Here is a 25,109-nt window from a genome sequence, read left to right as displayed (position 1 = left end):
TTGTTCTTCTAATTATCTTACTAAAAATATGAAAATGTTTACATTTCTTAAAATTTATTCTTATTTTTTTTTTATTTTGTTTAAAAAAATATATTTAAACAACAGTCCAGATTTAAAAATGTAAAAATTTTAAATATAAATAAATTTAAATGACAATGACAATAAATATATAAATATATCTAGTATACACATTATAAAAAGTTATAAAATGACAAATCATTATATTAGATCAATAAATTATTAGATCTAAATCTTATTTTCTCATTGCAGTTAAAATAATAATAAAATTACAATATAAATATGTAATACAGTATTTATTAATAAATATATTAGGCTGAATAGGGAATTACTGTATTCCTAATATTTAGATGTATAAACATTTGAACAAGATTAAGGAATCTATTGTATTAGTAAATTGTATATTATATTACATTTTAATTTGTTTAAATCATTCCATTTTATCAAAACTATTTATTAATTTCCTTATTATAAAGATTGTAAATAAATATCCTAATTAAATTATAACATATTAAAATATTAAGAAACAATTTAAGAAATACAATTTCTGTGAAATTTAGATATAAGAGAATTGATTACTGCTCTTTTTTAAACTCATGTCTGTTGTTTTAGATTTATTATACACATATATTTAAATAAGTAAAAATGAATCAAATATCATATCTTCATCTGAATCACAATTATTATACTCAACTCAAAACCACTTGAAATCTTTAATGAAAAAATTCTTAAAGATTTAACTACAGTACTTAATCCAGTTATTAGTTATTCACATGTTCAGACAATTTAGCAATCCATCTACAAAAGCATATACATTATCTAAGTAAATTTTTATGACTGAATATAACAATAAGAACATTGAAAAAAACATATAAACATAAAAAATAAATTAGAAGAACAGTATATTTAATTGAAATTAAATATACTGTTCTTTTAATTTTAGAATTTAAAGAAAGATATGTACTCTCATACTGAAAGGGAATTAATTACTAGACACTCAAAATTAAAAGTAAATAAATAAATAGCCAAATTTGTAAGTAAAGATTTGTAAATATTAATTAAAAGCATATTTTAAAAAACTTTTTAATAAAATTTGTCCTGATCTAAGTATTGAATTACATAAAAATGTTTAAATTAATTAATTAATAAGAATATACAGTATAGAAATCAATAATTCCCTTTAAAGAATCTTTTAAAAAACCATATCAAGATGTAAAAATCTCATAAGTTGTGAAATTACTTTTTGGATTGTATGTCAAGTTTATCTTAATTTAATAACCTTTAATCCCTTTATATTTAATGAAATATAATTTCTACAAATATGTAGTAAATAATTTTATTAAAGGGTTATCACATAATTGAAACTGTTATTGCCAGTTTCAGTTGTGCAACCTAAAAAGCATTTTGGCCCATGGAGTTAAATAGCCCTCATCAGTTAGGTAATCATATATTATACATAATGCAGAGATTACTTAATAACATTACAAGACTTTCACAAACATCTATAAACTTCACCCAATAAAATACTTAAATCACATGCTTAGTTGTTGACAACTTTACAGATTACATGGTAAACATTTTTAATACTATATTATACAACACAAATTATCAAAAACATGCTGTTTAACAAATATTCTTGTAATAAAACATTGTGGTCCTATATTCTTCTCATGCATCAATAGGCTTTAATTATTTCTTCTAGATGGTTCACTTTTAACATGATCACATGGTATCATGTCTCACTTAAAGCAATTGTACAGCTAATTTATCATTCCTAGCTGAAGGGGTATGCCAACCTTTAACACATTCAAGTATGTATTACCAAATGTGTGTCACCAATGGGTATTACTTTAATTACTCCATGCACCAAGCCCACATTTTTCACTTATCTTTTCATTGTGTGTTATCCACAATGTAAACTTCACTTATACTGAAATCCATTCAATTATGTGATAATCCTTCAATAAAATTATTTACTATATATTTGTAGAAAGTATATTAGATCAAGTTTATCTCTTAAAATTCAAAATACAAATGCTTTAATACTAAGAAAATTATTAAAGCTTACATTTTTAAACCACTAAGCATTTTAATTGTGATAAATTGTATTAATTGTCCAAACACAAAAGCTTTTATTATTTCTTTGCTTTCCCTGAAATGTTTCAAATTTTATAGTTTTTACTGTAGAGTCTAGATCATCCATATGTGGAAGCATTGGAGAAAATACACTATCTGGCCAAAAGTATCCGGACACCCCTAAAGAAGTGGATCTGGCATGTGATGGTCGTTGATGCGTAACTGAAACGTATGAAAGTGTTAGTAGTGTTTTGTCAGGTCATATTTATGCATTTGTGAGACAATGAGTAAGTCAAAAGAGCTTAGTGAGTTTGATCGTGGCATTATAGTGGGATGCCACCTTTGTGGGAAATCAGTTCATGTAACTTCAGACATTGTACAGAAGCCAAAATCCACTGTGAGTGATGTAAATTGTGAAGTGGAAACGTCAAGGCAGTGAAAGTGGAAAAAAACGATGTGGCAGGCCAAAGAAAATGAGTGAGCTCAGCCTTAGAACCCTGAAAAGGATAGTGAAACAAAGTCGCACGTCCTCGTTGGTTGAAATCACTCAGGAGTTCCAAAGGTCATCAGGCATTAGTATTAGCACCAGGACTGTTCATCGAGAGTTAAAAAATCTGGGATTCCGTGGTTGTGCAGCCGCTCACAAGCCGAACATCACTCCCCAGAATGCGAAGCGTCGATTGCAATGGTGCAAAGCTCACCGTAATTGGACTGTGGACATGTGGAAAAGTGTTCTTTGGAGTGATGAATCTTGCTTTACAATCTGGCAGTCCGATGGACGTGTCTGGGTTTGGCGGATGCCCAGCGAGTGTTTTTTACATGACTGTATTGTGCCGACTGTAAAGTTTGGTGGTGGCAGCATCATGGTGTGGGGGTGCTTTTCATGGTTTGGCCTGGGTCCCTTAGTTCCTGTGATTGGAAACATGAACTCTAAGATGTATGTGGACATTCTGGACAATGCTGCTCTCCCAACTCTATGGAAATATTTCGGGGAAGGCCCATTTCTCTTCCAGCAGGCTAACTGCTCCATTCACACTTCGAGACTCGTGCAGGCATGGTTTGATGAAATGGGTGTTCGAAAAGTGGACTGGCCTTCTCAGAGTCCCGATCTAAATCCCATAGAACACCTTTGGGACGAATTAGGACGCAGATTATGTAGTCAGCCACATAGACCATCCTCACTGCCAGCACTCACTTCAGCCGTGATGGACGCCTGGAAGTCAATTCCAATGGCCACCTTTCAAAAACTAGTGGAAAGTCTCTCCAGATGTGTACAGGCTGTCATCGATGCAAAAGGAGGACCAACATCATATTAATATATGCCTCAGGACTCTCCGAGTCCGTACTACTGGGTGTCCGGATACTTTTGGCCAGATAGTGTATATGCAAGTGGGTAACTACAATTTGAAGATATTTCTTATATATTTATTCAAAATTCTGAGACAGAATATAGTACCAACTTATACTTTTAAGATTGTAAGCTATTTGATTTCAAAGCTTGATAACATTTATAAATCATAATTGCTGACAAATATAATCATTATATTTTTGTGATTACTTGTATATTATATTATATACAAGTAATCACAAAAATATAATGATTATATTTGTCAGCAATTATGATTTATAAATGTTATCAAGCTTTGAAATCAAATAGCTTACAATCTTAAAAGTATAAGTTGGTACTATATTGTCTCAGAATTTTGAATAAATATATAAGAAATATCTTCAAATTGTAGTTACCCACTTGCATATATTTTCTCCAATGCTTACATAATAATATACAAGTAAAATATTTTCTCCAATGCTTAATAATAATATACAAGTAAAATATTTAAGCATAAAAAAGTAATGATTAGTATCATTATTCATTATTTTTAACTCTTCCATATATATATTGTAACTCTTAATGGAATAGATTACACTGTTTTGCTAAAAATAAGTTAAAGAATTCAAATAAAAAATTTTGGAAATCAGTACAAGAGAACAAAAATCAAACTGACTATCTTAAAGCTGATTACAGAACATAAAATTCTTATGTCTGCTGATTCCAATGTTTAATTATTGAAGAATGATAAGTCTAATTGAAGACAAATCTTCATTTTTGTAATCATTAAAATCCAATCATCATTATAAAATACATAGTTTTAGGTTTTCTTGTATCATAGTTTCAGATAAGCAGCTACTTTATAACATTTTATAATGCTTTTTTTCCAAAAAATAGTCAATTTCTTACTAAAGTATAAACATATATGTAAACAGACTTAATCTTCCATTAATGAATAATTAGTTACATTAAAAAATTTAAATATGATTTTAAAAAATACTCAATTATATTAAGATTATGTCCAAACAATTATAAACAAAAACTTCTTGTATTGCAAAATGTCAGTGAAATCAGCAATCAAATTGACTATGCAAAAATTAAATTATTTTTACAATATACTTTCAATTTTGATAGCAAATGTCTATCAATAATTTTTTTTAAATGTAAAAACTACACTTTAATTGAAATAAAATATTTACTTAAATATATTACGTAAATAATCAATAGTTCATTGACTAATAGCATTTTATATCTTCACTCAATGTAAATTTTTAGAAATGTAAAAACATTGAATAGAAAATTTATCAGATACAGTATATTAAAAATGTTTCAACTATTTACATTATTCTCTCAATTACAAAAATTTAAGAAAACATATATACTTTCTCTTATTGAAGATGGATTGCTAGACAGTCCCAAGATGATGATAAAATAAATAAATAGCTAAGCCTCAGATTATTTCATTAAATATTTGAAAATATTAAAAGCATATTTTAAAAACTTTTTCAATGAAATTTATCTGTAGGCTTATATCCTGAGATCAGGTTACATTGAAGAACTAAAAATATGTAGTAGAAATATCCACATCTCTCTTAACCTTTTAAAAAAAGCGTATGTGGAAGAATTGGAGTATATGTTAACTGCAATAGATTGCAATTAACTTGCATATATTTATCAATACTTCCATAATTTTAATATACAGTGGGCGATCAGTTAACAAACAGTTCAGACTGTAAACAAATCAGACAACAAACACTTTTGTGAAAGATTTTTATGTTCGGATAGCAAACACCTCACAGAACAAACACAAGAAGAAGCAACACTGTGTTTAAGATTTGTAAAACTATATTTTAATAGTATGTATAACCATCTTTAATGGTATTATGGTTTATGGAATGAGAGTTTCACAGTTGTATACTCTTGTTTTGCACTAGATAATTTCTGTTTTCTGAATTTTTGTAAGTGCTGTTTTGAACTTTTTATTTAAAAAACTGATAATATTATGGGGCCTAAAACGAGTGGAGTGTCAAGAACTGTGTTCACTATGGAAACTAAGCAAGAGATAATAGCCAAAGTAGATATCTGATACTATAGGCAGATGACTTCGACAGGTCTACAGTAGATACAATCTTAGCTAAGAAAGATATAATCAAAAAGACTCAAACAAATAAAGGAGTAATGAAAATTGCATCTGAGAAAGAAAGATGTGCCATCCATGAAAAAATGAAGAGGTTGCTTTTAGTTTGTTATTACATGTAAATAAACATAGTAAGAAAGTATATAAATTATTTATTTATTTTTTGGGGTGTCCAGAATGAATTAATCAAATTCCCACAAAAATATATGGTAAATCAATAATCGGACAACAGACAATTCGGACAGCAAACATGGTCTTGGAACGGATTAAGTTCGTTAACCAATCACCCACTGTATTTCTTATATATTTGTGCAGATTTCTGAGATAGAATATACTTTCAACTTGTAAGATCCTGAGATCTGGATCTAAGTATCTTTTTACTCTAGCCAAACTTAAAATAAAAGATGTAAGTATCCAGAATAAATTTTGATATCAATTGTACATATCAAACACTATACAGTAAGACCCCGCTTAATGCTGATTTGATATAACACGGTCTGCCTGAAGAGAAAATAAAAAGCTCAAAATTTACGCCAGTTTAAATTATCGTGGCATTTCATTGATTTGTATATAATACGATTATTTACGAACACAAACCNTCTTTAATGGTATTATGGTTTATGGAATGAGAGTTTCACAGTTGTATACTCTTGTTTTGCACTAGATAATTTCTGTTTTCTGAATTTTTGTAAGTGCTGTTTTGAACTTTTTATTTAAAAAACTGATAATATTATGGGGCCTAAAACGAGTGGAGTGTCAAGAACTGTGTTCACTATGGAAACTAAGCAAGAGATAATAGCCAAAGTAGATATCTGATACTATAGGCAGATGACTTCGACAGGTCTACAGTAGATACAATCTTAGCTAAGAAAGATATAATCAAAAAGACTCAAACAAATAAAGGAGTAATGAAAATTGCATCTGAGAAAGAAAGATGTGCCATCCATGAAAAAATGAAGAGGTTGCTTTTAGTTTGTTATTACATGTAAATAAACATAGTAAGAAAGTATATAAATTATTTATTTATTTTTTGGGGTGTCCAGAATGAATTAATCAAATTCCCACAAAAATATATGGTAAATCAATAATCGGACAACAGACAATTCGGACAGCAAACATGGTCTTGGAACGGATTAAGTTCGTTAACCAATCACCCACTGTATTTCTTATATATTTGTGCAGATTTCTGAGATAGAATATACTTTCAACTTGTAAGATCCTGAGATCTGGATCTAAGTATCTTTTTACTCTAGCCAAACTTAAAATAAAAGATGTAAGTATCCAGAATAAATTTTGATATCAATTGTACATATCAAACACTATACAGTAAGACCCCGCTTAATGCTGATTTGATATAACACGGTCTGCCTGAAGAGAAAATAAAAAGCTCAAAATTTACGCCAGTTTAAATTATCGTGGCATTTCATTGATTTGTATATAATACGATTATTTACGAACACAAACCAATCAGCAAAAGGTGGCAATTCGTCAGTACTGTACTTTTCTTAAATCTATGTTTGTTTCGTGCAATTTTGGAAAAAAATATAACATCACGGGATGCCATAGAAAATATCAACTTTGCTTGGCAAGAATTGACTGATAAATGCATGAATGATGATGTGTAAAAAGTTATGGCTGAAATTATTCAAGAATTCTCAATGAAAAGAGCCTATCACTGTATTGTTAGGTTGACCAAATTGTCAACCTAATCGATACAGCAGGACTGGGAGATATAGAAGAGCCAGATATTGAGGAGTTACAGCAGGTTTCTGGTGAGAGCCTTACCAATGACGACCTTCAAGAACTGGCAGAACAAGGAATTCATGTAGAACTGGAAAATAGTGATTCTGAAAATGAAGAACCCAAAAAATTTCTCTACACACTTCCTTAGTAAAAGTTTGGTAATGTTGATCAAATTGTAGCAAATGATCCAGATTTTGAAAGGAGTGCAAAAGCAAAACAAGGCAATCAAAACTTCTTCCAAAATATGCATGTCGAAAGCGCTCGCAAGATTAAAATATTTTTAATTATATTTAACGCCTCATAGTCTGAAGTTTTGGAAGAAGTTTTGATTGAGATAACTGTTGGCGTGACATCCAAGCCCAGTACTTAATACTCCGAGCAAAACAAGGCATTTTGGATGCGATTTCTTGCTACCAACATTTACTTAAGAGGAAAAAGTGACAAATGAAACTACATGACTTTATCACAAAAAACAAGAATTTCAAAAAAGTCAGGACCTTTGTCACAAAAAATGAACTTTACATTTCTCTGTGCATATTTTGTGTTATTTAACATATATTATTATGCAAATTAATATAAAAATAACTTAAAATTAGAGTAAAATTTGTTTATTTTTGGTTGTGTGTTCCCCTTTCCCTATTTACTCTATGACTATGCTAAAATGATCTCGTTTAATGCTGTTTTGTTTAGCACTTTGTCGTCTAGGAATACACCCACCACATTAAGCGGGTCTTACTGTACCAATATGTGAAAAATGATAATCAAGAGAATGTGAGAAAAAATTACCTATGCCTACCACTAAATTAAATTTTATTCATTTGATTAATATAATTTAAACAAGTTTGCAAAATTTCAGTTGGCAGAATGGTTTTAAAATTAATTTTAATGCAAAGTAAACATTTCTTTTATTATTTGAATCAGAAGTAAATTGAGTTACACTATTAAAAATGAGAGTGTAGATGATTCAAATCTGGATTCATGACTTTGATTCTGGTCATCTGGTAATATCAATCAGGAATTTTTATATAAAAAATCAATTCATTAGATATTCAAATTCAAAACCAATCTTATTGAAAAGACAATGATGATGCCAAAATTCATCAATGTTTTCAAATGCCAAAATATGTAAATCTAAACTGTAACAATAAATGGTGTCATAAAATACAGTAAAACTTCTTTAACTCAAAGCTCCAATGGGCAGAAAAAACTTCAAGTTAGAGAACAAGAGTGAAAAATGCCGATTCTGAAGATTCATATTTTTACCTTTCTTGAATTATATTATAAAGAAATCTTTGATAGTTTTTGTTTAAAACAGCCTGTGTAATGCTTTTCAGTGTAACTAATGGAATTGAAGTTTTGCAGGTACACCTTGTTGAGATAAAGCAAGAGGACCTCTTGCTTTGGACTGAAATGGGTGTTGGACAGTATATACAACTGTCTGAAAATTTCATGGAAAGCCTATAATTAGGATCACTTTGGACAGAATAAATATTAAAATTTGAATCAGGGAAGTTGAAAGTAACATAATTGAGTGTTGGGCAACTATGGAAACCTTCAACTTAGAGAAAATTTGAATTAGGGAAATTTGACTTGATGACATTAAATCCCTATGCTATTCCATTGAGAGCTATTGAGTGCTTCATTTTCTCAGCATTACAGACATTTGAGAGTTAGAGAAGTTTTACTGTATATACATTTTACTATTAAATACACTCACTGCCAAAAGTTAAGCACAAAGAAGAAAATGTTCATGTCCGGAAAGCAATCTGCATTTGAGAGGCTGCAATTCACTGCAGAGGTAGGTGGAAGTATACAAATATGTTACGTTGCTATCAATCATGGTTATGTGTCGCAAAATATGCAAAACAGGCAGTCATATAAGAAGCCAGCCTTCTGAAGTGTGAGAGGAGTTGCATGTAAGTGTCTAGAAAAAGTGTGGAGAACTGTCATAGAAGTGTGCATGACTGACGTGTTTCTATGACTTCCAGAAGACGAATGACAGACAGTGAGCGCTGGCTGTGTGTGGGACACCTTGAAGCAGGACAATCAATCACAGATGTTGCTCTTTTCTTTGGTGTTCATCATTCCATCATTTCACGGTTATGGAAACAATTCCAAACAAGCCAAACAGTTGTTCGAAGACTTGTGGCCGATTGCCCAAGAGTTACAACCCCTGCAGAAGATTGCTATATTGCTCTTGTAGCCAAGCGGAATCGAAGATCAACCTCTACACGTGTGACATCGATGGTTGCAGCAGCCATTGGTAAAACAATATCTGCTACAACTGTGCGCCGAAGGCTACACATGAATGGACTGTATGCCCAGGTACTACGAGTTTGTGTTCCACTATCCGTCCAATCCAGAGGCACACGATTAAAGTGGTGTCAGCAACATGTGAATTGGACTGTGTGTGATTGGGGCAATGTTATGTTCACGGATGAATCGCGATTTTCCCTGGAGCCAGATGACAAACGTGTAAGAGTATGAAGAGAAAAGGGCACACGCAATCGACCTCAGAACATCATCAAGCATCACGCATTCCAAGGTGGAAGCATTGTGGTGTGGGCAGGCATTTCGTTGGGATATCTCGTCGACCTGCACATCTATCGAGGGGGTTCTGTGACAGCTGTCCGGTATCAGGATGAAGTCTTTGAACCCATTGTGAAATTGTATGCTGCAGCAGTTGGTCCTGCTTTTGTTTTAATGGATGATAACGCACGACCCCATAGAGCTGCCATCGTCGACGACTACCACGAGAATGAAGGAATCATGCGTATGGATTGGCCGGCGTATTCAATCCCATTGAGAATCTTTGGGATGCCCTCGGTTGTGCTGTGTGTGCACGTTTCCCACCCCCTGCCACTCTCACAGAGTTGCAAACTGCTTTACAGGAGGAATGGCACTTATTTGACCCTGGAGTGGTTGATCACCTCATGGAAAGCATGGTTACACGCTGTAAACTTTGTGTAAGGATAAGGGGTGACCATTTACCCTATTAATGTTGGTTTTGTTTGTTTGTTTCGGATTTAAACATCGTTTTGTTAATAATTCCAATATGATTTCATCTTATACTTTATGAAAATTCAATATTGTTTTCCTTTTTTTATGTAATTCTTTGTGTTGTTTCATGCATAAACATATTTGCTACTGTCCTGCCATATTTTGTGTCAATCACAGTTGTATTTGTCAATTTTTTTGCAGTTTATCGCTCCGTGCTTAACTTTTGGCAGTGAGTGTAGTTACCATTAATCATTTAAATTATAGTATTTGATATTAAATCATGTTGTTAAATATTATTTCTTTAATTACCTTATAAAATTATTTTTTAGTACATTTTCGTATCATCATTTAACTAAAGATTATTTTAATGCAATAATAGATTTGAATGAATTTAAGTTGTCTTTTTGAGAATGATATTTTTTGAAACATTTTTCTAAATGCATAATTTCTCCACATGTTTCACAAGATGTCCAACATTGTGGTTTCTTACACACCACACAAGGTTTTTGTTCCTTCAATTTGCCAGAAATGTGCTTTTCTTCTTTAACAATGTTATGTAAAGAATCTGGTTTTTCATGTTTCACCATGCTTGTGGTCAGTGCTTCCACAATTTCTATTCGAAAATCAATATGATTATATTTTATTTCTTCTTTTAATTTATTACAATGGTGTTTATAAAGGATATAAGCATTAATGAGACATAAATCTAAAAGCCACAAAAAATAACACTTGTACCTATGTATAGTTTTTCTAACAATTGCACTTGAAATCATGAAATTATCTTCTAGATTAATACCTTTCATATTTCTCACATAATCTGCAACAATAATTGGTCTAGATTGTTTTAATTCAGGCAATTTTGATGATACTTCAAGAATATTAGTTGTATGATAATTACTGAGTAGACAAATTGGTTTCACTTGATACCAATATAAAACTAATAATTCTTTATTTCTTAATGCAGTCATACCTTTATCAGATTTATTACATTTTAAATTAATTGGCATATCTTTCTTATTCATACAAACAGTGCCTGTTAAATGGCATTTTCTTTTATATAGTTCTTTGGCTAATTCTGGACTTGAAAAATAATGATCAGTATAAAAATGATAGCCCTTACCAGGAAAAACTTGTAGTAATTTATCAATTAAATTAAGAGCAATTTGAGATGATATAGGTAAATCGCTGTATTTTTCTTGATTTTCTTCATTTTCACAATATGGCTGTATACCATATACATATCCTGTATCTGGTTCACTAAGCATAAACATCTTCATTATTCCATTTGTTGCTTTTATGGGATGGTTGATTTTAAAACAAGTTCTTCCTTTAGAATTAACAGTAACTTCATCTATTTTAAGAACCCGATGAGGAAAAAGATACTTCTGAAACTTTTTTGTGAGTTTATCAAATAATTTTTTTATTTGAAAGTTAGATTGCCTTGATCCTTCATTATTGGAATTTCTTAAACAAAAATTAGAGAAAATATTTAAGAAATAAGTTTTGGACATTGTAAGTGAAAAATATGGCATAAACTGACTTTTTCTGTCAGTCCAATAGCTTTCTATATCTTTTCTTGGATTAAGCCCCATATTTATTAATATTGCAATAAAAGTACAAAAAGATGTATTATTTACATTAATCCAACTTTGAGATTTTATACTTTTCCTTTTGCATATTTTTCTAAGCGCATTACGGTTTATTTCATCTACTAGCATATTTATAATTTCTTCTGTAAACAAAAGTTTAAAATAATCTACTGGCTTTCTTATTTCTTTCTTTGACAATCTAAGCCCTGGCTGAACTGTGAAATTGAAGTGAATTGGAAAAGAATCCGATTGTGTAACATTTATCCAGCTTGAATCATTTTTTTCTTCTTCATCCAATTCATTACTTATATCCTCATTGTATTCATCTGAATAATGATTAAATATCACTTTTTCAGTTGCATAATCGTATTTGTCAATAACTATTGCTTTATTAATACAATTCTTTCCTCTACGTTTAGCAACTTTTTCATTAATTTCATTTTCTTCAACAGAGATTTTTCTTTTCCTACCAGGACATTGATAAATAATATCATCATCTTTCTCAGGCTCACTTTGCTTCTTTTCACAAGCAGACATTTCTGCAAACTGATCATTTTTTACACAGTTTAATTCATCATTTTTAGTAGGTTCTGCATCATCAATGCAATTATTTTCTATTGGAGTAGAAAATAATTCACAATCATCATTTGATTCATAAACTAATTTGTTAGTATAAGCTTTTAATTTACTATTATTGTTACTTTCTTGCATTTTTAAAAAAAAGCATCCTTCCCTATTTTCTTTTGTTATGAACTTTCCTTTGTCAATTACATTGCATTGACCATTCTGCTCATTTTTATCATACAGAACACATATTACTGAGGTAACTTCATCGTCAACTACTTTATACACTATTTTGCTATCGTTTCTTGTTTCAAAGTTGTTACTTGTTAGCAAATTACAGTTTGAACGGTGCATTTCTTTTTCATTTGTTTCATGATATCTACATTTCTTTGTTAGAAGAGTCGAATCACGAACCAAAAATGGTTCATCAGTAATCTTACAGTTTATTGTATTTTGTCTTATGGCTTCTGGTTCATTAGCAAATTCATTACAAACAGGCTCCAACGATTGCAAATCAGTAAGCATACTGGGACTATTACAATTGTCATAACGATCGTTATCCGTATCCGAAGACAACTCCATTTTTAATATCAGTCTTATCCTGAAATTAATCCAAAATTATTATGTGTATTTACATCATTGAGTATATTATACTATATGCTCGCATAGTTACTATAACACCTTAAAAATACTATAAACAAAAAAACCAAGTTTTCGATAAACTTTGACGACATTACTGACCTCTTGCGAAGGAAATTTAAATAATAATAATAGCAAATAATAAAAATGAAGTAAATAAAAATTTTCTTAACTTTATTATTTTTAAATGCATGGTCCCAATAAATAAATAAATAATAAATATATAATTTATTTATTTCCTTATATATATATATACACAATAAGTTCATTTTGATAACATAAAATTTTGATTAAATTAATTTTATTTCTGTAAGGGGCTTTCCATAAATTACATCCGCATTTTTCTTGAAACTTTTACTCTCCCTCCCATTAATGTCCCAGTTTGTCCAAGTTTTCGTAATCCCTCCCCTCTTCGGACGTCTAACAAAACTCAACACCCGGACGGCCGAATGGCCGAGCGGCCAAGATGGCAGCCTACCGCTCTTAGCGACCCGAAATAAAATCTGGACAGGTTGAAAAATTTCCCGGGAATTTTTCGGGGGTAGTCCGTCCGGATATGTCGAACCCCGTTCCTCATCACCCAGCCGCCCCATTGTGGGTCTGGCTGGGTGGTGAGGAACGGGGTGAGGAATCCATAATAGGCTTGCTAAAAGAAGCCCTATTACTGCCCGCTGGGCGGAAAGAGTCTAAAAAATAACCCCCTCCCTTCATTTATGGACAGCCCCTAAATTAATATTCCTTTTTATTACTATTTATTTGAAAAACATGCTTCTAAGAAGCTGTCAAAGATGCTAACCGGCAAAATAAATTAACGCTAGCGGTTGTATTCATCAACTCGAGTTAGAGTAAGATTGAAATCGAGATTTTGTTTAAATCATTATTCACCATACTTTAATTTTATATCTTAATTCTTAAATCTGAATCGTAATTTAACTCAGATATCCTAGAGTTAATTTTTGAATTGCAAGTTAACGTTTGAGCTATTTGAATTTTCTTATAAAGCAACGTGGACTCATTCAATTTTTATGGCAATTTTAAGCTCTTGCAAGTTCAAAATAAGCAGCTGTATCGTAAAAAATTATACAGGTATCGTTATTGGACCTTCAATTTCAAACATTTCTACTCTTTCTACCTTTAGGTTTTTATTTCGTTTAGTTTTCAAGTTTTTTGTAACAAACTAGCAATTCCGTACTATGGTATTTCCGGGTACAGTATTATAATTTCGCGTAACATATATTTCTCTCTACATTTGTTACTGCATTTGCTTTTTATTTTTGATTTTCTAATAATTTTTTTACATTTGCACTAATTCTAATAATACACTTCTATCTCAAAAGTACCATAGTCTTTTTCAGTGTTGTGGAGTTGGAGTCAGAGTCGCCTTAGGGCTGTTTCACACTGTCCGACTGGACCGACTGGCCGGACTCCAAGTCGTGTTGCCATGGCAACAGCAGTCTGCCGACCGACTATTCGTTCCAGTCGGACAGATTTGAAAAGTTAAATATTTGTAGTCGGGTCGGAGCAGTCGGTGAGCTACAGCCAATGAGAGCTTCGAAGCTATAACCAATCAGAGTTTAGATTTATCCAATCTACGTCGAAGTTAGAAAATGGCTGAAAGTATAGATTTCTCGGAAGCTTTAATAAACGAAGTCAGAACATATCCGTGGCTTTATGATATTCGGCGAGCCGATTATAATGACAACATAAAAAAAAATAATTCTTGGACGGAGATTTTCAAGAAACTAAACGTTGTAGGTATGTGATTGACTAATCTAATAATCTAATAATGACGCGATATATCTAAGTGCATGATCGCTTTCCATGACGGCCGTGTTTTCTGTTTTATTTAAAAAACTTACCATGATTGGCTAGTGTATTGATCTATAACACGCGTTTTGATTGGTCCTCATGAGTCGGCCACCGATATATAATCGTACTTAGTGTGAATGCTTTTACTACTAGTCGGTCCGATTATAAAATCGATCGGCTCGGACCAGTCGGTCCAGTCGGTCATAGTGTGAAACAGCCCTTAGTCGGACGTTTTAGAGCGGAGTCGGAGTGGAATCGGTAAAATTCTTGCGACTCCGTCCCTGACTTTTACTGGTGGTAAAACGTAAAATACAAAAAATACGTTTAATTAGTATTTTAAAAAAAATTCTTAGAAAACGGACAATTCGATAAATTTAGATATGAAAATAGATTCACTTATAAAGGCCATTTCATACCAAAATGTTATGTGTATCTCGCGCGACATGTTCTAAACTTTCAGAAAGTAGCTTTTATAATTTAAACGAATATTTTCACATCGCCTAGAAAGCTGTATTCTTTTTATAATTCACGCCAAGTTAGGCACGTTTTTGCTATTACTCAACAAAAATTACGAACGTGACGCAATACTCGACTGATTTTGGATTTGTAAAAGGATATATAAAACTCTGTATTATATAAATTATATTAATACAGTATTTGTTTTGAGTAGCTCGTATGCTATGCGAATCGAAATTGTGCGAAAAAAAAATTGAAACTGAGTAGCGTATGAATCATTCAAAAAGCAAATAATTCTTTCAATGTGCTAGTGTATGGATGATTGGTTTTAAATACTGATACGCAACACGATCTGCAATCGAGGAAATGTATCTTCTGGGTGGTGTTTTAAGAGAAAGTGACCCCTATTCGGACGTCATGGATGCGAAGAGAACCCGGAAAACGCACCAGCCAGCCCGTTGGCCCAAACACCAACCCGAGCCGACTACCACTATTTAGGGATCCAATCGGCTTAGCCAATGGTGCAATATGGGGTTGGATGGAGAAGACACATAAGTGGTTGCACGTGAAAAAATTTTTTGCAGCAATCTCGACCGGGAATTAATCCCAGATACTTTGCGGTAACATTCTGTAGGCTGCTGCTCGGCATCTAGCTGGCTTTCAATGTATAAGAAAAACAATGAATGTATATAATAACTCATATAAACATCGTAGTAGCTCGGAATATACGTGAAAAGACGGAACCTGTACTTTGCTAATAAAAGATTATAGAATCTCTAGATCATTTTAACGGGAAAATGAGAAATTTTAGTCTTGTATAAAATAAAATAACATAAACTGTTAAAGGGAAAAAAGAAAATGGGTTTTTAAAATTAAAAATTTCCTTTTAGAAAATTAAAACAGTCAAAGATCTAATATATTTTTAGAAATTGTCTCAGATAAAATCAATAAAAGAGAAAATGTAATAAAAAAATGAAAAAATGTATATTTAATGTATAATCTTCAGTGAATTTATTTAAAAATTTGTAAGCCGAAAAGCATCTTGCTTTAAACTGAAGAGGAACATAAGTGACTGAAATGCATATTTAATAAAATAGAAAAGCCAAAAAAACGGTCTCTTGTGTCCAAGTGAAAACATTTCGAATAGTCTAATAAGTCCTCCGATATAGAGAACTATAGAAACCGATATAAAAGTTTCATCATCATTAAATTTTAAAATAAAGACAAGTAATTATTTATTGTGACGTCGTCACAATGCAGGGCTGCAATTTTTAATCGTATTTTTAATTTATTTAATTTAAACTATAAGCTCTCCATCTCAAGTTAGTAGTTGCTGGTCCCTGTACATCATACTTTTTCTTTAACAATAGAGTCGTGCCGGTCATCTATCTAACATCTTTCGGGGAAAATTTTTTGAATTGAAATAATATGACATCCAGTTTACTTCGGAAATTCGTACACAATTAATCGGGGCCTCCTGCCCCTAAGCTTTTTATATGTGATCTCGTCTTTCATCTATCTAACTCCGTTCAAGAGATTAAGGAAGGGCAGAAAGGCGGAGGACAGTAGGAATTCATGTCTACAAATTTTCAAATAGCAAATATCTTTGAAATTTGTTTTTGAAAGCGCCACCATGTCACATGTTGTTTAAACAAAAATGCGCAGAGACAGTAATAAAAAGTTTATGGTATGGTTTCGAAGTGTCAAGCTTATCTTTACCAAAGAGAAACACCAAAGAAAATATTTGACTTTCACTTTGGGTGCCATGATTTTTACTCGGCGCAATACTTTTTTTATATCGGATGTTTTCCTTTGAATATCAACTGTTTTTGACAAATTAACTTTTCACTGCCTTTCTATTATAAATATATTATTCTATTCTATTTATTATTACTTGTATAACATAATTTGGGCTTAAAACAGTCAATAGAAACACGAGAAAAGAAAATCGAGATAAGAATCTAACTGCTACACGCTAAAGGAGGAAGAGAAAAAAATGCAGAATGTAATTAATACGATTGTTTTAGCTTATTAGCGAGGTTGAGGCCGACGTTTTAAACTCGAAAACGTGTACGTCGGACGTTCAGCGCCGCTTTCCTGTAAGCCTAGAAGTTTGACACTGGTGTTTGGATAGTCAGTGGAATCATGGTCGACATTCCAAACACCATTGTCAAACTTGTAGGCTTACAGGAAAGCGGCGCTGAACGTCCGACGTACACGTTTTCGCATTTAAAACTTCGGCCTCAACCTCGCTATTATTCACCGGGTTAATTTCTTGGGGCAGGATTGAACTCATCAGTTCAAGATGACTAGTATATTTTTTCCGAAATTTATATTTTAAAATTCTACAATATACTTGAGTTTAGTCAATCTTCGGAGGATAGTTTAGTCCAAGTGCAACTTATCGACTTAAAGCAATCGGGCGACTGACTATTAGCCAGTGTGCGCACCCACCACCAACCAAACAGTTTAGTTGTAGCAGTGTGCGGGGATGCACTCCAATTCGACTAAACTATCGGACGATAGTTTAGTCTGTAATGTGCGCGGGTTTTTAGGCGATGTCTTGTAATATCTCGGTCATATTAGGGCTTTTAACGGCGGTTACTTGCTAATGGCAATAAATATTTCACTATGATATTTCTCAGTTAACTTTACGGTGGTTACGATCCGTCATAATTAGATTAAAGTAGACGTTAGTGTTGTTCAAAATAATTCATTCTAGTGTTTGGAAACATTGGAATCAATTCAGTAAAGTGAGTAGAACTACTATTTCGATACATGACTCACAAAATCACACATAAGTTACACTGAATTAAAATAATCAGTAAATGTAAGGCACAACTCATTTGATACACCGAAATTCACGGCTCTCGATAATACAAGGTATATTGAAACGTTCAGTTTGTGCTATTGTTTTTAGATTTATAACTTCAACTAAATGAAAAATTCATGAATATTTTCGGTAAATGAGCAAATTAATTATGAAATTTAAATATTAAAAAATATAAGGATGATTAAATGTAATATTTTATTCATGAGCAAAATCTTAATTATCATTACTTCTTACTATAAAGTAATTAACAGTTTACAGGAACATGCTTTCAAGCTTCAAGCTTTATTATTCTTTAATCTCCGTTTGATATTTCTCCACCGGGAAAATCATAATTCGATTTTTTTTCTTTTTTTTGTTTGGTAGATCTCGTCCCGCTTTTAAATTAAATAAGAGTTAAAATGTTACCAAGTTTATTTACTGTGATTCAGAATAAAGTATTCTATAATTAATCAACGGTCGAATTTTGAGAAAATCGGAACTGCCTTATACTACGTTCGCACACAATCCACGACTCATTTCGATCTCGATTTACCTACAATCTGGATTGTGACTGTCACTAGTCGAACGTCGTGCTGTTCGCACAGGCAGTCCGCCCGGCTATTACACGCGATCATAAAACTGACGTAACTACGCGGTAAGTCACAAACACCAACAAACAAAATGGAAGTTTTGGTTAGAAATAAATACTTTTTCTTGCCATACATCTAATAATAGACAGATGTCTTTTTTATTTCTCTGTCGATAGCCCGACACGTGTTCCGCAGCCATCCTGTATTTTCTCGCGCGCGTGGAATTATGGGATCTCTCGTATAACTGGATCTAGTTTCGAGAACTCTCTCCAGTCGATCGCGATTGAACCTCGTTACAGTCGAGATTGAAACGGTCGAGAGCGTTCGCACCGCGGAACAGTCTCCGACCTTAGTCACAATTTAGATCGAAATGCTCGGTGCGAACGGGGTATTACGCATTTTCGATAGGATTTCGATGCACGGTTCTTTCTTACAGTGATCCGTATACAAAACGGTAACCGTTTTTCAATTATGTCCGATATATTACAGTAGACCCTCCTATAACACGGGTTCCTATAATTACGATTCCTATAAGACGGCAAAAAATTGCGACGGTATCCGTACAAACCTGATAAAAAAAAACTACTATAATTCGGTAAAACGTCATCGGGCAGCCGAACTACTTTCCGCCAGCGCCACGCTACGGAGAATTTAGGCGGGTAAATTGACTTTACTATCGTCTGTACAGTATTATATATAAATTAGGTACTGTATATATAATTATATATTAAATTAATTTATTGTAACTTTGTTATAATTATATATATACTTTCCGCCGTCCAGCGCCACGCTACGGAGAGTTTAGGCGAGAAAGTTTTTACTATCGTCTGTACAGTATGTAAATTAGGTACCGTAAGTCTAATACAGTACTGTAATTTTATACATTTCTTGTGAAAGAAACATTTCTTATTCAACGGCCATAAAAATTATTTATATTAATGGTGTCTCCAAAGTTCAACGAAGTTTTCGCAGAAAAATAACTTATCAGAAATAGCCCGCCGTTTGGTGCGCTGCTCCGGAACGAAAACAAGCTTAAGCAATGGCGACGTCGAACGGTGCACACTCGGTAACTAATCCTACAATTTTTTGTTTATAGCATAGTTTATACGGATAATTCCCAAAAAATATACGTGTTTTGGAAATGTTGAGTCGAATTAGTCTAGAATCGATTAATTTTATGGAAGAAAACCTTTCAAACAGCCGTAGTCCGTAAACTTCACACGTGTCGGGCTGTGATTGGCAAGGACTCGTACAAAATTGATTCATAAAGAACGGAACGTATCTACCGTGTTATAGGGGGGGTCGACTGTATTACTTTTCGGACTGCGTCACACCGGCCAGGGGTGAGCTTTTTACAAACCCTTCGTTCGTTATTTTTTTCGTACAAACGAATAAAATGAAATGCATTTCGTATTTCGTAGGACGGACTCGTAACAAAAATTTTCAGATTCTTCTCCTACTTTAATGAATACGATCAAGAATACGATTTACTGGCTAATTGTATCATTGTTCAGTCTATACTTAATTGTTCTGTCTAAAAAACTGTTTCACTGTTCAGTCTAAAAAAGAATGAAAGAAAAATAAAAATCGGCGAGGCAGCGGTGTTGCATGGTGGCACACAGGTCTTTACAAAAGGATACATGTAGCGTAAGTTGCGCATGTTCTAACAGCAAAATTTATCGCGAAGATAAACGAATATCAAGAAAATAAATTGTCATTATCGCGAAAGTATGAATTCGACCTTAGTTTACCACTTAAACCTAAGTAATACTGCGTTTAGATACTGTAATAGGACGAATACGTTTCAACATTATCTCTTTATTACTTTTAACTGCCAACTATTATCTATTTGATCTGTTAGGGTGGATAGCGTGAAGGACAGATATCCTTTTATCGACTTTATCAAAACCATTTTAGATAAAATAGTTATGTAACGCTGTATCAACGTGTAGTCGGAGTGAGGCTGCTCGCATCTTCATTTTCTAGATTAATAGTAGCCTGGGACGCCCCCTTAGTGGGCGTTGTTTACAAATTTCCATGAAGAACGGTTCCTTTGACTTTTTTGTTCCTATCAATATGCTCTACAGCTCCGTTAAAGTCCCAATGGTAAGATTTACCCTCCGAATGAAGAGGTGGCGACCCTCCCAAACCGTAGACCCCTGTACTAACAATAAAGTCAAAGGAACCATACTCCTACTCGCGACCCTTCGAGAGATATAAGCCCCTGAAATAATAAATTCCTATTACAAATATACTGAATTATTTATATTGTTATATTGACCAAATAATAATTTATTGGCCAAATGAATAATAAAAATTTATATTGTTAATTTAAATAAGAATTAAAATTGTTAATTTGAATGTTTGAAATATGACACACGATAGGGGCACCTCTAGTGTCCGTTATCAAACGGTTACGGGACAGACGGACACCCGTTGAATGGGTTATATATATAGATGAGGGAAAAAAGAGAGAAAGAATCATTCGTTGTCAACAATATACTGTATTTGATTTCTGTTGTATCATTTAAAAGTACAATTAATATGACGATTTTAGTCTCTGTAATCCAAAAATATTCTTGGTAGACAAATCTCACAGCAATCTTATTGGCAAATTAAATTTATTTTGTAAAGACTACATCAAATGCATTTCGGGCTGGTCTAATATTTTCCAGTCCCTCTTCAGTGCTAAAACAATAACAAAGAACGTAAAATGTTTAACTAAAACACGACATAGATGTATATCTACACCAAAATTATAAATTTTGGAGAAAAACTTACAATAACCGCTGGTGGTAATTACAATGATATTTCCATGGGTAGGGGTGGTAAACTTTGTACACATTTGTAAGAATCCTAAAATTACAATTATCTTTTTTTGTATAAAACAATATAAGGCTAATACAAATAATATATTAAACAATACTTATACTTACAAGTTTAAAAAAATTTTTTCCACATACGTGTATAATAAACATACCAAAACCAACTAATTATTAAAAATTCATTGACAAACAATTGTAAAAATAATTCCAAAGCACTACAAATTTTTAACTTCATACCATCAACACTTTACAAAGTCACACAGTAGACCACCAACACTTTACAACGGTAATCAAGTGATGACGTCTTAATACATAACCATTTATTTTTTATTTTATTCTAGCGCCATCTATTAGATTGTACCAGCTATAATTTATTTCCATCCCTTTCGACTGATTTATTAAATTATTATTATTTTGTTTTCTAATTTCTATATGTTCTTTGAATTTTCTTTTATAAATATCTTTTTCAATATGTAAAATTTTTACATTGTTTCTATTAATATTACAATTATTACTATTGATGTGGTTAAACCACATCAATAGTAATAAGTATATCAATAGTAACTAATATACAGCAAACCATTTATATATAATTTAAAAGTACAATTATAAGGTCAGAATAAGCCATTAATTAATTAATTGCTATGCCAACGTATCATGAAATTCTGTCTATCACTATGGGCCTGGGACTTATAGATTGACTCGTAGCGATGTTTACTGTAACTGTTTAAAAATACTATGTCAGTTAGTTTTTTTCACTCGACTGAATGCAACATAGGTAAGACCGATAGCTATCTCTTTTTTACCTATATCTATTTTGATATTTGGAAGAATTAATCCCTGTGATTTATGTATAGTCATCGAGTAAGGTAAGGGGAAATTGTCTACGAGATCGCAATATACTGCCATCGTTTGAAGAGCATGTTATGGGGATTATTGGAAACAGATTACCATAGATACCAGACCCTAAAGACTGGGAGGTTCGTCGTGGGTTCGCGCCACGGTCGGACAGGCTGGCTGCTTGGAGTTTTCCGGGTTTTCTCCTTGCCTATAACGACTGAATAGGAGGCCAGTTCCCCATAAAAGTCCTCCCGGAAGGCATTATTTCCCGCGCGCGCGATTAGGCCGTTCAGGTACGGCTGGCTCATCGGTCGCATGGCGATCATACAGAAGTCTATCGGAGAAAGAGCCTATTTGAGCTATAATCTCCGTATTAACACCTGCAAGAAGAAGAAGAAGAAGATTACCATAGATGAAAGGTCCCTGATAGCTATAGAATTCTACTAAAATAAACAGAAGAAGAGCTGGAGGGCGAGCATTAGGAGTATATATAATGTAGCGTATAGTTCCTAGTGAACCATTGACGAGACCTCCTTGCACCCATAAGTTGACGCTCAGCATGATTCTGGCATTAACTGAGAGATTCAAATATTTGGAGAGACCAAGAGCTGAGTGATCTTTGGACAAAGGCGGGGCAATATCTGGAGTGTTTTCAGATGCTATATAAGCAACAGGGCACCCAGTTGACTGCAAGTAGTCTTCGTTGCTTTGTTTAACTTGCTCGTTTGTTGGATACAGCTCTACTGCCGTTTGGAACTGACCAAGTTCATATCTGGATAAATAGGCTCGATAAATAGACGCTGCCACGTAGGACGTAGCCTTAGTCAGCTTATTTTGACCTCTAATACTTAAGAAAAACGCGACCTTCGTTTTGACCCCTATCTCCAATTCTACAAAAATGGATCATTTTTCAGAGTTGAAATTTTAATCAGTTCATCCTTGAGATATGATGAGTCGTCCTAGAAAATTTCATCAAGATCTGACAACTGACTCTAGAGTTATAACGTTGACAAAGGATGCACGAAGTCAAGTTAGTCAGTGTTAGTTGTCGCTCAGCTTCACCTCGCTCCGAAAATAAAACTTTTTTAACTTATTATTCTATAAAGATTCTTTATATTTGTTGGTACGGCCAAGATTTATTTACTTGTTAATTTTTTTCCTTAACCATTCACTTACCTCAACGGTCAGAAAATTTGGAACATTTCCCATCGTCGTTAGAAAAACAACAACGGGTTATTCCCAAAGGATATTTCATTCCTTGCATAAAATCTAACTATTATCGAATACGACATTAGTTTTTAAAAGAAAATTATCAGTTTTTTTCTCTATTCGAGTGACTTCCAAATGTTTACAATTAATAATTATATAAAGTCTGTGAAAATAAAAAGTCTTTAGAATCTATAAAACTGAAATTAACGTATGATTGTTTCTATCCTCACGAAGTAAATAGAAACAATTTTATTAGAGTGAATTTGACAGATAAAAAAAAAGAGAGAGAGAGAACTTACGTCGTTATATTGGATTTGCGATCGTGTCATGTAAAAACTTTGCCGCGCTATTAAGCGAAATACTTTATTTTAAATTCATATAGGCCTACGTCAGTTTATCTGCATTTGTCTTCATCTTTAGAGTATTTTCTTTCTTTCTGACATACGAAATAAGTAAACACATCATCAGCAAACTATAAAATAAGCAAATATTATCCACAGAATGTACAGAAAATTCCATAAAGAATTTTTGATATTTTCATTTTCTAATAATATAATAACGTTCTTTAAAATAATTAAAAACTATATTCACATTTTATTATTAGTTATTAAATGCCATTCATTGAATGAAATTATTTACTTGGAAGATTTTGATCTTTCTTCCTACAATGTGACCAATCAAAGTTTTATTTCGGGGCGCTCAAAAAAAATTAATTAATGCGAGTTTATTTGATTTGCGAAGAAATTCAGATGGAAAATGATGATTGGTTTCAAAACTCTGCTAATGAAAAATAGGTTTTTAATGACATATTTAGCCACGAATATCACGAATTATCAGACAAATATATAAATTACATAACTTATTTAACAATGATAGGCATCGGGAAATTTCGATCATGGTTGATGTCAGTCACAAAGGTCCCGGGGATGACGAACTTGGGGTTTAATCCCCGAAGTTTACCGCTATGTAAAATTTTGTGAAGATACTGGCCAACGTTTGTACCTAACACCTGCACCAAAAACGTCGCAGTCTACACTGCAATCGACGATGTTTGTACGAATTTATTTAATAAATTATATAATCAACGAGGTATAAAGAATATCCAAAAAGATGTCCTCTTATGTTTACATCTCTCCAAAAGACACGAAGACGTTAGAAATATTTATTCAAATTTCTTTACGTGATTTGGCAGGTAAGCTCTCTCCAGACTATCGAATAAATAAAATATTTGATAAGTGATAAGTTATATAAATATAATAAAATGAGTTTAAAACACTTACCGAATGAAGACGCGAAGATATTATGACTGTCGTCTGTTATAAAACTTGTATTTCGGTGGTTTTTTCATTTATAAATTAGTCATTGTACATTTCGTATAGACCTTTCATAAACATAATGCAACGGGAGTTTTTGAGCGTAGTTACACAATTCGATACTGAAATTTATGTTCCGTAATTAAACTTTATATTTTAAAA

The 25,109-nt window shown here is 32.5% G+C and overlaps 1 protein-coding gene across 1 annotated transcript; it reads right to left on the bottom strand.

The window, feature by feature from the left end:
• Positions 1-10,642: 10,642 nt before the first annotated feature.
• LOC111635301 (piggyBac transposable element-derived protein 4-like) lies at positions 10,643-13,185 on the bottom strand. Its single transcript, XM_023380231.1, has one exon. It carries the CDS (start codon positions 13,034-13,036, stop codon positions 10,661-10,663), a length of 2,376 nt encoding a protein of 791 aa, XP_023235999.1. The 5' UTR covers positions 13,037-13,185; the 3' UTR covers positions 10,643-10,660.
• Positions 13,186-25,109: the final 11,924 nt, after the last annotated feature.

This window comes from Centruroides sculpturatus, unplaced genomic scaffold (genome assembly GCF_000671375.1).
Source record: "Centruroides sculpturatus isolate CEXI.00-Female unplaced genomic scaffold, Cexi_2.0 scaffold928, whole genome shotgun sequence".
In the NCBI taxonomy this organism is placed as follows: Eukaryota; Metazoa; Arthropoda; class Arachnida; order Scorpiones; family Buthidae; genus Centruroides; species Centruroides sculpturatus.
The sequence above is the reverse complement of the archived record's forward strand: the minus strand, read 5'-3'. Positions and strand labels throughout refer to the sequence as shown.